General features: G+C 40.2%; 1 protein-coding gene across 4 annotated transcripts in view; it reads left to right on the top strand.

Moving 5' to 3' along the window:
- The window catches only part of Mid1 (midline 1), a 328,176-nt gene extending 316,173 nt beyond the window's left edge, over positions 1-12,003 (top strand). For all 4 annotated transcript variants that reach the window (XM_074064164.1, XM_074064163.1, XM_074064166.1 and 1 more), the window contains exons 9-10: positions 1,769-1,976; positions 7,891-12,003. In XM_074064164.1, coding sequence (XP_073920265.1) covers positions 1,769-1,976; positions 7,891-8,239 — 557 coding nt within the window. In that variant the 3' untranslated portion in view covers positions 8,240-12,003. The remainder of the gene's footprint in view (positions 1-1,768; positions 1,977-7,890) is intronic.
- The last annotated feature ends 429 nt before the right edge of the window (positions 12,004-12,432 follow it).

Here is a 12,432-nt window from a genome sequence, read left to right on the forward strand (position 1 = left end):
GATCTTCATCATGGCTACAACATTTCTGCTATTCCTCACTGTCAGGAGGCCAAGCAGCACTGGGTGTTCCTAAATGATCAGTGCCATGTTGAAATTTCTTCCTCCTCTGCCCACTGCTGTCCAATTATTTTTACTCACATTTGTCTTTCATCTTTACAAATTGAAAATATTTTAAGAAAAGCTATCCTTTCTACTTCTCTTGTCTTAGTCCATAGCTTATCCTTCACAGTTGTTGGCATGATCACCCCAGAGGACATTTTTTATTTTATGAGATAAGCCAAAATTAAAACTACACATGTAATCCAGTAGGTTTTATAATCTCTGAGAATACTCACTCCCTGCTTAGCACTTGAGGGTTTTCTTAGCTCCTTCCTTTGAAGCTTTTCTTTGATATGGAAAGAAATCTAAAACAAGGATAAGCAAACTAGAGCTCAGGTACCAAATCTGGCTGCCTTTTTTTTTTTTATAAATAAAGTTTTATTGGCACACAGCCATACCCCTTCATTTGTCTGCTGTCTGTGGCTGGTTCCTCACTACAATGACAAAGTTGAATAGTCACAAAAGAAATTATGTTATGCATAGCTGAAAATGTTTACTGTCTGGCCCTTGTAGAAAAAGTGTGCTGGTCACTGATCTAAAAGAATTTTCGAGGTGTTGATGTAAGGTTTATATCCAAGCAGCAGCTGAAAAATCCTTTAGCTTACCCACATGACAAAATATTCACTGCCCAGCGTCTGCTGGGTTCATTTCTCAGTCCCCAGCCTTGTATTGTCACAGTCAGATGTACTAAACTTTTTGCTGTGATCATTTGGGAGCTGCATACTGGGCAGAACAGATCTACAAATGCAACAGTGGCTGTGGAGCTTGGACACTGGTATTGCCACCAAGTTGTAACTCGTTTCCTGCCTTTAAATGCCTTGCACCCTGTGTGGTGTTGAATGAATGACAGGCCGTAATGAAAGCCAAGATTGAATTGTCAAAGAAGTAACAGCTACAACAAAATATTCAGGTATGACTCTGTCAAGATTTTCACAGTTAACTCTTCAAAATACAAATGTGAATAATGAAATAGAAGGCCTTATTTATTTTATATACATGAAGAAGGTCAAGAGTAGAAAACCTAGATGTTACTATCATCTTTTTTTTTTCTGATTTTGTGAGCTGAAAATTTTACAGTTTTGTAGTTGTTCTAAGCCCCTGAGAGTAATTGCTTTAATTTTTAACAATCTCATGCTAAGACCTGAAATCCTGATAAGTTTAGTTTCTGGTCTGAAGTCTATTGAGATGCATATCTTTTAGGCCTGCATGAACATAGTTTTGGTAGGAAATAGTCTTCATTTTCTCCTCCTTTTCAGGATGCTGTCTGGCCAATATATACCTGTGCCGAAATCCTCAAAGATAGCTCATGTCATGTGTTCTGGCTGATCCTTGCTCATGCTGTTGTTAAATAGTATGGCACCAGTAGACCCCTGACTTAGAACCAACAGACTGGAAGGTCATGAAGACACTGACATGTCCCATGATTCCGAGAGTTGTTGCTCCCTAACTATATTTTGAATGTCATGAGAACTGTAAGCAAATATCTTTAAAAGTTGTTTATAAAGCTTAAATTACTACATATATATATATATATGTATATATATATGATACTGCTTCATGATAGGAAGGATTGTTCTCTCCAGTCTTCTAAATCTAATATGCCCTTGGTCATGTTCAAATGAACAGCACTTCTCCACTTTCTCTTTTTGTTTTGTGAACTTGTTTTCAGGCCAACCATTTAAACTGGATCCTAAATCTGCTCATCGAAAACTGAAGGTGTCCCACGATAACCTGACAGTAGAACGTGATGAGTCATCATCCAAAAAGAGTCACACGCCTGAGCGCTTCACCAGCCAGGGGAGCTATGGAGTGGCTGGAAATGTGTTCATTGATAGTGGCCGTCATTACTGGGAAGTGGTCATAAGTGGAAGCACATGGTAGGCAACTTATATCTATTGTCCTCCTGTTATAAAAAGGCACATCTCATTGTGTACTGTGTCAGAGTATCAATCTGTACCAAAATCAAATGCAAAAAGCCTGTATTAATCAGCTATTGCTAAAATAATGCTATATAACTAACACCCCAAAACTCAATGGCTTCAAACAACAACCATTTATTATTGCTAACTAATACTCCTATCTGTAGGTTAACTAATCAGGAATAATCTCAACTGGGCTTTACTTTAAGATGTAGGTAGGGTTTAGGTTTGTTCTGTGCCTCTTCGTTCCTCCTCGTTTATGTGGCCACCCAGGCATTGTTCTTCTCAAGGAATCCAACAGGGCAAGTACATTTCAAAGCCACTGCTTGCGTCAGATCTACTGAATTCTTACTAGCCAAAGCAATATGGCCAGTCCAAAACCAGTGGTACAGGGAAGTCTTTTTCTCCCATGGAGGTGGGAAGAGAGAGTGAGTGTTTGCCGAGCAATCATCTAATCCACCATTCAGCCAATAAGAAAAATAACTTGTTGAAAGTTCATCCATTTTTTTACTTACAGCAAGAATTGGAGATAAGGTAGAGTTTTGGTACCACCTAAAAGAGTTATTGTATGCAAATACTGCTCTTTCATGCTTTAAATAAGGTGCACAAGCTACAGCCCAAGGCCTGCTTTTATAAACCAAGTGTTATGGGGACATAGCCGTGCCTATTCCTTTACCTGTTGCTTATGGCTGCCTTTGGTTTGGGTTGTTTTGTTTTTCTCTTTTTTTTCACCAGCCTTTATGGCTGCCTTTGGACCAACAACTGCAGCTTAAGCAGTTAAAACAGAACTGGGTGATCCACAGAGCCAAAAAATATTTACTTTCTGGCCCTTTAGAGAAAAACCCTGCTGATTCTTACTATGAAACATCACTTCTCATCATTTTTTTAAAAAACTTATTTCTAAGCCGGGCATGGTGGTACACATCTGTAATCCAAGCTACTTGGGAGGCTGAGATGGGAGGGTTGTGGTTCAAGGCCAGTCCAGGCAAAAGTAAGTTAGCAAGACCTTACCTCAAAAAACAGGTTGGTGTGGTGGTTTGTGCCTGTAATTCCAACTACAGGGAGGTGGAAGTAGGAGGAACTACAGGGAGGTGGAGGTAGGAGGATCGCAGTCTGAGGCCAGCCTCGGGCAAAAATGCAAGACCCTACCTGAAAAATAAAAACTAAAGCAAAAAGGGTTGGGGACATGGCTCAAGTGGTAGTGCACTTGCCTAGCAAGTACAAGGCCCTGAGTTCAAACCCCAGTACCACACACACACACACACACACACACACACACAAGAAAACCTTATTCCTGTTGCCTTGTATGTTTGTAATTCAAGATTCAAGTCTGGGCCCATTAGTACGGAGAGCTGTGTAGGTGGAGTGAAGCAACAGTCATAGGCCGAGAATAATTTCCACAGGTCCATCACCTTCAGCCCATGACTTTAACCCACCAAGTTCTCTAAGACTAAGGTCAAGGTCACTGTACACTGGAGTTAGTTAACCCTGCAAAGTTGACCATCACTAATCCACGGGCACAAACTTTGCCCCTTGCTTTGGCCATTTGTCTCACAAATGCTTGCCTACTATTGATTTTATTTTTATTTAACAAGCCCTCATATGGCACAGTTATGGGCCAGGAAAGTTACTGGGCAAAGCACTTTGCAGATAGTAACCCATTTATCCATTGTAGCAGCCCTACACAGGTAGGTGCTGATATTTTCCGATTTTACAGGTGAGGTGACTGAGGCATGTGCCCAAGGTCACAAAACTCACAGGTGGGAGAGTCAGAAGTCTGCAATCAGGAGTCAAGCTCTTCACCCAGAGTCTACAAACAGCAACTGGAAAAGGGCCAGAAAATTAATGTCCTGGTTTTGCAGGCCAATTTTTTGTCCCAACTACTCAACTCGGCTGTTGTAGCGGGAAAGAAGCCACAGACAGCACGTACAAAAACGGGCATGGCTGAGTACCCATGGAGCTTCATTTCTAAGAGCAGAGAGAGGGCCAGAGCTAACCCCTGAGGGGTAGTTCGGAAATCCCCACTCTTAACCACCATGCTGTGCTGCTATTCACAAAAGGGCAATGTGTTTTTGAAATGTGATAATTATTCTTTAGGGCTTACCATACAATACTTAGTAAGTGATACCTCAATTTTTGATTTAAAAATAAAATCACTGGGCACTGGTGGCTCACGCCTGTAATCTTAGCTATTCCGGAGGCAGAGGTCAAGAGGATTGTGGTTCGAAGCCAGCCGGGGCAAACAGTTCATAAGAACCTATCTTGAAAAAATCCTTCACAAAAAAGGGCTGGTGGAGTACCTCAAAGTGTAGGCTCTGAGGTCAAACCCCAGTACTGCAAAAAAATTAAATAAAATAAAATCAACACTCAACTTAAAGATGATGAGTATTATAACAGTGTTTCCTTCAATGCAAGCATGGTAAAACACTTATTTCTTAAAAAGACCTTTTGATTCAAATCTATGCACGTAATGCAGTGTAAAGAAGCTGACCCAAATCTAAGAAGTGAAATTGTAAGCTTGGGTGCCCCTTCTCTCCCAATAATGGTACCCATATTGACTGAGCATGTAGGTTTTCATCTGTTGTTACCCTCATGATCCTCTTTGCCTGGGACGTTTTCCTGTTTCAACATCGTGAAGCCCTCGACCCTTTTAGGCTTGGTCTAGACTGGCATTTGCAACTTGCACTGGGGCAAGATAAAAGCACCAAGAAAAATACAATAAACGCATGTGCAAAAAAAGCAAACGTTTCTAGTTAATTAATATGCTATATTTATCTGGAATGGACTCCAGTGTCTAAATGATTATAACCCCATTAATAATTATTTATGATAAATGATACCTGATCGTTATGAGCTCATTGCCATTGACGAATGGTGCGGGAAATTCCATCAGGCCACTTCAGTTATATAAACACAGATCAGCATTACCTCCAGATGTCAAAACTAACTCCTGAGAGGGAAAAGAAATTCTATGAGATTAATTGGCACACTTTGGATCTTTGCAAACCTGATTGTGTCAACTTCAGAAAATCTTTCATGTAGAAAGTAGTTCCATATTTCCTCAGAGGTATTAGCAAGGAAGGGGTGCCCCCTATGATTAAATGCCTGTGACACCTTGGTTTGCAACAGCTAACGACATATGTATTTTTTCATGAAATATGGTCCTGACTTTAAATTAACATGTACATTACGATCCATGCAATAGCACATGTTAACATTGCTCTAAGAAACGTAATTTTTATATTTTTTGAACTCTCCATGTTTCACTGCATAACTTAATGGAACATTACATTCTGCCCGCACCTTTCAAACTCAATGAAAATATGTACATCGTTTTACAGATTGATGGTAATATAATGGTATTTTCCTTCGCTTAATGGACTACACACTTGGCTATTTTCTCGCTCTTGAATGCTGTTAAAGTGCACTTGGTATTTCATGGAATGGTGTTAACTAAAGCAATAATAATGGGTTTGTGCAAGCATTACTAGACCAGAAGTCAAGGGGGCAGCATGAGATTTCTGAATTTTGCTCTTAGTTTTAACTTTCTCTATACTTCCTTTGGCTAAATGAAGTCAGCCGTCGCTGCTGTAGCTACTTCCTAGGGTTCACTTAGGTTCAAATGGGAACTAAACAGAGTTATTTTTAAAAAATTAATTTAAAAAATGGTTTGTAGCAACAAGAAGGAAACAATTCAGATGTGGTTATTTTGTGATGCAAATCCAAGTCCCAAATTATCCAAAAAATGGAAGGAGTGTCTCTGGAGGGAGAGACTTTAAATTGCAAAATGCAAACCTTTCCAAAGTGTATTGGTAGGACTCCACAGATAAACAGGAGTCAATCAAGGACCTCCATAGAGAAAGGGAGCCAGAAGCATACAGGACTTTTGACAGGGCTGGGAGCAAAAGACCCACTGGTCTATGTTCTTGTGCATGGGGCCACAGCCAAAGCAGGTGTTGGCAGGGGCTAACCTCACATTTCCACAAACCTCACGTCCACTGTGTGCCACTGGAAAACTGTTTCCCCATCTTTTACAAGTTCGGAATCTTGTACAAGGGCATGGCAATAACAGAACCTAACCTAGGTTTTTACAGAAAAGGGGATTCTGGGAGATGCAACGTTGAATTCTCTCTGTGAGGAGGAGAGGATTGACAAAAAGGAAGGGAGCATGCTGGGTTGACAACAGATGGGCTGGCACACTGGTTTAATGGATGACCCATTCCTTCTTTTTGAATTCAATTATAGCATGTTATATTAATTTTCCTTTTTAACACACCACTCAAAGTGATTGTATTTTATACCCAATATGTGATTTTTAAGGGCATGTCATTTTAACAAAAACCTATGAAGTTTTTCTCCTGTACTTGGGAAGGCACCATATGTCAGTATCCAATTACACTGGTTTCTGCTCCAACATATTCAAAGGTAAACTGTAAGCCATTCAGTCTTTATTAAGAATGATGTGTTTTGCTTATCTTAATAGCTGCGAAATGTTTTCAGTATTGTAGGACAAAGAGATTAAGAAGGTTAGAGCATTGTAGAAGAGGGTTCTTAAGATTTTATTTTTGAGTAGTGTGAAAATATTTAGAATAACTGGATATCTGCTCAGAGATTAAAAAAAATTTAAATGTAGGAAATATAATCAGAATTACTCAGCAGTGATGAATTGCACAATTTCTGGTGAGGGAAGGCATTATGGAATGTCATTTAAATTTTGCTTTTTGATCATGGTAGACTTAAATTCTTATTCTGGTACTTCCTTTAATGTATATCAGACAATAATAATAAAAAATAGTTACTGAATATTTGTGTGTCAGGCCTTGTGGCCAGGCTTTAAAATGCATTTTTCTCTTACTCTTTAAAATAACCCTGCCTGGGAGATGGAGACTATCATAGTCCCTGTCCTATAGATGAGACATCGAAACTGAGTGATAACAGGGGACTTATCTTCATAAATGGAAATTATCCTCCCCACTTGCCTTTGGCAAGGTGCAACCAAAGTCATGGAAAATGACAGATACGGTATTAACTGAAAAATTTAAAGGTCAGAAGGACAAGCCTGAAGTTAATGCTGTCCAGTATAGCAGCCACGATTCATATGTGGCTATTTAAATAATCAAACTTAATTGAAATTAAATACAGGTGCTACTCCACTTACGATGGGGTTAGGTCCTGATAATCTCACGGCAAATTGAAAATGTCTTAAGTGGAAAATGCATTTACCACACCTAACCTACCATACATCGCACTTTAGCCTAGCCTGCCTTAACATTCTCAGAGTGCTTACATTAGGAACACAAAGCCTACTTTATAATAAAGGGTTGGATAGCTTGTGTAACTTTTTAATACAGTACACTGTACAGTACTAGTTGTTTTCCTCTCTGCCTGGGAGAGAGGACTGAACTGTATATCACAAACCCAGGAAAAGAGCAAAATTGAAAGGATGGTGTTTGCTCAGTGTGTATGGCTTTCATACCATTGTAAAATTGAAAAAGCGTTAGGTCCAACCATCCTAAGTCAGGGGTAGTTGTACATTTGAAGTTAAGTTCTCAGTCTCACCAGCCACAGTTCTAGTGCCCACTATTCACATACGGCTTATGGCAGCAAAGCACGAAGTTCACATTCTCTTGCAGTGTTTGAACTAGAAGCAGGACTGTGGGCAAGCACCCTGGTCCCTTACCGCCCACTCTGCGTCTGGGAAGGAAGAAGATGAGGAACACAGGTGTTGGGGATCTTGCCAAACTTTTACTTAAAGGGAATGATCAAGGACAAGAGAGGGTCATGTTTTCATGTCCTGTGGACCACAGAACACATTTGACCCACATGTGTGCGGTGGCTCATTGCTTTTAGCATGGCTGTTTTGTCTCTGCAGGTATGCCATTGGCCTTGCTTACAAATCAGCTCCGAAGCACGAATGGATTGGGAAGAACTCTGCTTCTTGGGCCCTCTGCCGTTGCAACAATAACTGGGTGGTGAGACATAACAGCAAGGAAGTCCCCATTGAGCCAGCCCCCCACCTCCGGCGCGTCGGCATCCTCCTGGACTATGACAACGGCTCCATCGCTTTTTATGATGCTTTGAACTCCATCCACCTGTACACCTTTGATGTGGTGTTTGCGCAGCCTGTGTGCCCCACCTTCACCGTGTGGAACAAGTGTCTGACGATCATAACTGGTCTTCCTATCCCAGACCACCTGGACTGTACAGAGCAGCTGCCTTGAGCATCAGGCCCCGTGGAGCTGCTTTCTGGAGAACAACAAGTTTCAGGCCACTGTTTCGGGGACCGAGAAAACAGGCTTCGAGAGAGTGTGATTAAATCTCCCCCAAAGTGTCCAGAAATCAGTTAAGATAGGGCTCAAAATGGGAGATTTCGTTCCTTTTACTGTGTTTTGTATTAAGTACAGGCTTTAATAAGTACTTTGATTTTTTGTATTTAGAGGGAAACCTATAGATTATTTATAAAAGAAGCATAATCAGAATTACAACTCTTAGGAATTTCTTGGTTTTGCACATTAAGAGGCCCGTAAGTTTGCCAACTCTTTACAACTTTTATTTCATCATGGTTTGTGGGCTTGCAAAGAAAAAAAAAAACCTTTTTTAGATTTGTGGGTTTATTCACCTTCTATTTCATACTGAGCCCTTGTGAGATCTTGTCACTTCAACAGTGCATAACAGAATATGCAACTATTTTTAAAACAAAAAGTCATTTCGAACCTAGTAGGAAAGTAAACAGGGTTTCTCACTCTGGATTAATTTGAAGTGTTTTAGCTGTGATGTCAAAAACTTGTATTGGATCCGTGAGCATGGAGCGTTGAGAGAGAGAGAGAGAGAGAGAGAATGCAAAGAACTGAATTTGGACCTCAGACTTAGCCACTGCTCAATTTTTAATTTCCTTCCTATAGCTGATGGGAAAAGCTTGGGAGAAAGGTTTGGAAACCTTTGGCCCTATGTTCTCTAGGGCTAAGAATTTTGGGCTAACATTATGAATGAGATTGCAATTGAAAATAGTCACTCCGAATCCTGCAGGTTATTAAAGAATTCGGGCTGATTTGTCTTTTATCAGAAGTAGTATGCTGTTTTATGCTATAGTCTATTTCACCCATCCTTTTAATAGTTTTTTATTAGATCTGTGAAATTTCTTCATTACATTTAATAGTTGTCCCTTTTCCCCCCTCACCCAAATCATTTTTCTTTTGTCTCTGGGCCTGAGGAAATAAACATGTGCAGTCCAAATGGCAGCCCCACCTTGGATTGTTTTGCTCTCTGGGACATTAACACATACCCCCCCATCACTCCAACCACATCCAAATATAAGCTACCAAAAATCACTTACTATTTATGAGTTAGGAATGACAAGGGACATTGCATAAAGTACTATTCACTAGTATGCATGCCTCAAAGTTGTTATAAACAGACATTTATTAAACACATTTTGAAAGATGTAGAAGTCCCTCTATATTATAGTATAGCTTACCATAGAGTTGTAAGACCAAAAAAGAAAAAAATTCAAACTCACTATTCCCATGCAGGAACCTGCTAATAGAACCTGCTAATGAAATGTCAGATGGGATTCTTTGCATGCTGATCTGACACATTTTAATGGTCCCCAAATTAAGGCTTTCTTGGCTGGTCTTTGGACTGGGACGTTGGTGTGGATTCACCTTGACAAAGGATGTGACCTGTATAAATGGTTTCAATTGCTGAAATGTTTATCTGGGCTACTAGGTCAGCCATTGACCGAACAGGCTAGTAGATTTAGGCATTGTTTTTAGTGATTATTGTTTCTAACTAAATCAACCTATTGCTTCCCTGAAATAAGTCAGTAAACCCATTGTTTATGCATCACAGGGCCAGTGGTGATGTGATTGCCAATCTTAACTTCAAGGAACACCAAGCCAGCTTTCTATGTTTTTCTCTTTTCCTGTCCTTTTTCTTAACGGATAGATTCTATATATTTACTATATTATTTATACCCAGATGCATATTTTGATACCTACTTAAGACAATTTCACATCTAAAAATAGACACCTCAATGGAAAAACGTTAATCATTCTCTGGAAACTTAATGTTTTTTTAACAATATAAAAACAATATGTATTTGCCTTCCCTGAATAAACTAAAAGGGTTGTCTCAGTAATATTTACATACATTTTAGGTAACTGGATAATGGATATTTTAATGCACTTTGTACACTTACAGGTTCTAAATAAAAGGGTCTAAAACTCGGTTTCTGAGTTCTTAAAATCATGGTCTCCAGGTACCAATAAATGCTACAGTTTGCCTTACGATGTTAACAGAAGCATTTATTAGAAGGACACTATTTCCATGAGTGTAATGTTTTTCAGTATAAAGGTGTTACTACCCAGATTTTCACCGAAAGCTGGTTAAGGTTTGTTTTGGCTATTTTTCTAAGGACAAGACAGATTATGTTATAATTTTGTTGTGGAAGTCTCACTCTTTGCTAACTTAAAAACATTGTGGATGTAGCAGTTACTGTTTCCAGGTTGTCGTATTTACAGGAAAATATGTATATGGTGAAAGGCCACAGTGTTTACCTTAATTACTGTAATGATGTAGAAGAGATTTCCATGTGGGTTTTTTTGAAAGTCTAAAAATACCTGCTGTAAACCTTTGCTGCAGTATAATTGTGCATTGTCTTTAAATGGATTGGGGTCACAGTATTTTATTTTTTTTGAAGTCTTCACTTCACAGGAAGCATTTCCACATGGGGCGAAAGAGGCGGCAGTACCAAATAAATTGATACAACAAAACTGATGGGACGCTCACCAAGGCTGCGTGGGCTGTCATCATGGGCGTAGGAATGGCTGAGTTACCCAGAACTCTGGGCTCAGAAGGACCTCAAGCTTGGTTTCATGCTCTGCTGTTACCGTCATGAAATTCTTAATGATGTTTGAACAAGGGGCCTGCATTTTCACTTTGCACTAGGCCCTGCAAATCATGTAGCCAGTCCTCAGAACAGAACCCTGAAACATGGCACCTCTCTTCCTAGTGGATAGAAAGAAAGAAATCTGGATCCAAAGTTGAAAGTTCCTGGCCAAATCATTCAAGTAGGAATCTAAATGGCGTATTAAGCTGAGAGTGAGCCTAGGTGAAGATTTTCTTTCCAGCTTTAAAAAGTGACTTCAAACTTGACTGCAAGTACTGTTGGTGGTTTCTGCTGGAGAAGAGGAAATGGCCTGGATACAGACAGGTTTTTATTGTGGTACTGATATATTGACCTTGACTTCCTGAGGAACTGAACTGCTGCCCACCATTCAGTGTGGAATTCCACCTCAGCTCCAGGCACATTTGCAAATGCCTGCAGAGACACGTGCCTGCGTGCTCACATAGTTGCGAAGTTGACACTAAAAGGCATACAAAGACAATGATGGCAGCTGGGGGCATTTTTTGAAAATAGTGCTTCTCATCCAGGGCTTGATTTTAACCCCCACCCCACACCAGGAGACATTTGGCCATGTCTGGAGTCAGTTTGGGTTGTCACAACTTGGGGACATGTTGCTACTGGCATCTAATGGGTAGAGGTCAGGGATGGCATTAAACATCCTGCAGTGCACAGCGCAGCCCCTCACCACAAAGAGTTACCTGGCCCATAATGTCACTTGTGTCCTAGTTCAGACACTTGGTTGATGGCTTTTTAAGTGGGGGTGGGGGAAGCCAGTGTAGAAACTTGCTTACTACAATGGTTCCTTCACTTTCAAAACTATTTTTAAAATACTTACAAAAATCTTAAATCTGTAAAGCAGTCCAACCCCGTGCCTGTGGAAATGAGGGTCACTGATAAGCATTGTGGCCTGGATGAGCTTAGTTGGAGATGAGAAGTCATTTTCCTTTATGCTTCTTTGTACCAGGACAAATTCAGTTGCTGGTACTTGAGTCACACTGCCAAGCCCTTAGTCCAGACTCTTCTCTTCATTGCTATTGCTTCCTGGTTCAAAATAAAATCATTTGTGTGGCACCAAAACAAGTCTCTGCCTAGTTCTGTTGCCTTCTACATTTTATGTTTTCACATTTACGATTTTCCTAAAGTATTTATTCAGCTTCTTCTTGTTTTCCCTTCTATTTTGTGACATGCAATGCATTTTCTTCAACATCTGAAACTGTCTCATAGCCACCATCTGCCCTTCTCCATACAAAATACAGTTATTTTACAAGACAGAAAATAATCCGCAGGGAGTTTTAAAGCACAATAAAAGAACGTTGACCAAGAAGTAGAAGCTCAGAAAGGATTGCTTAATACCTAGTCTTGCCAATGGGATAGAGGAGGGGAGAGCAGAGGCTGTCTGCAGGGTAACACATGGACCTCCTGCAGTCGGCCCTTCAGTAGTAGTGTCCTTTATGGTGTGGTCTGGGACAGTCCCAGCAGCTGGTTCATAAATCCATGCTCAACCACAGC

This window comes from Castor canadensis, chromosome X, assembly GCF_047511655.1.
Source record: "Castor canadensis chromosome X, mCasCan1.hap1v2, whole genome shotgun sequence".
NCBI classification, from domain to species: domain Eukaryota; kingdom Metazoa; phylum Chordata; class Mammalia; order Rodentia; family Castoridae; genus Castor; species Castor canadensis.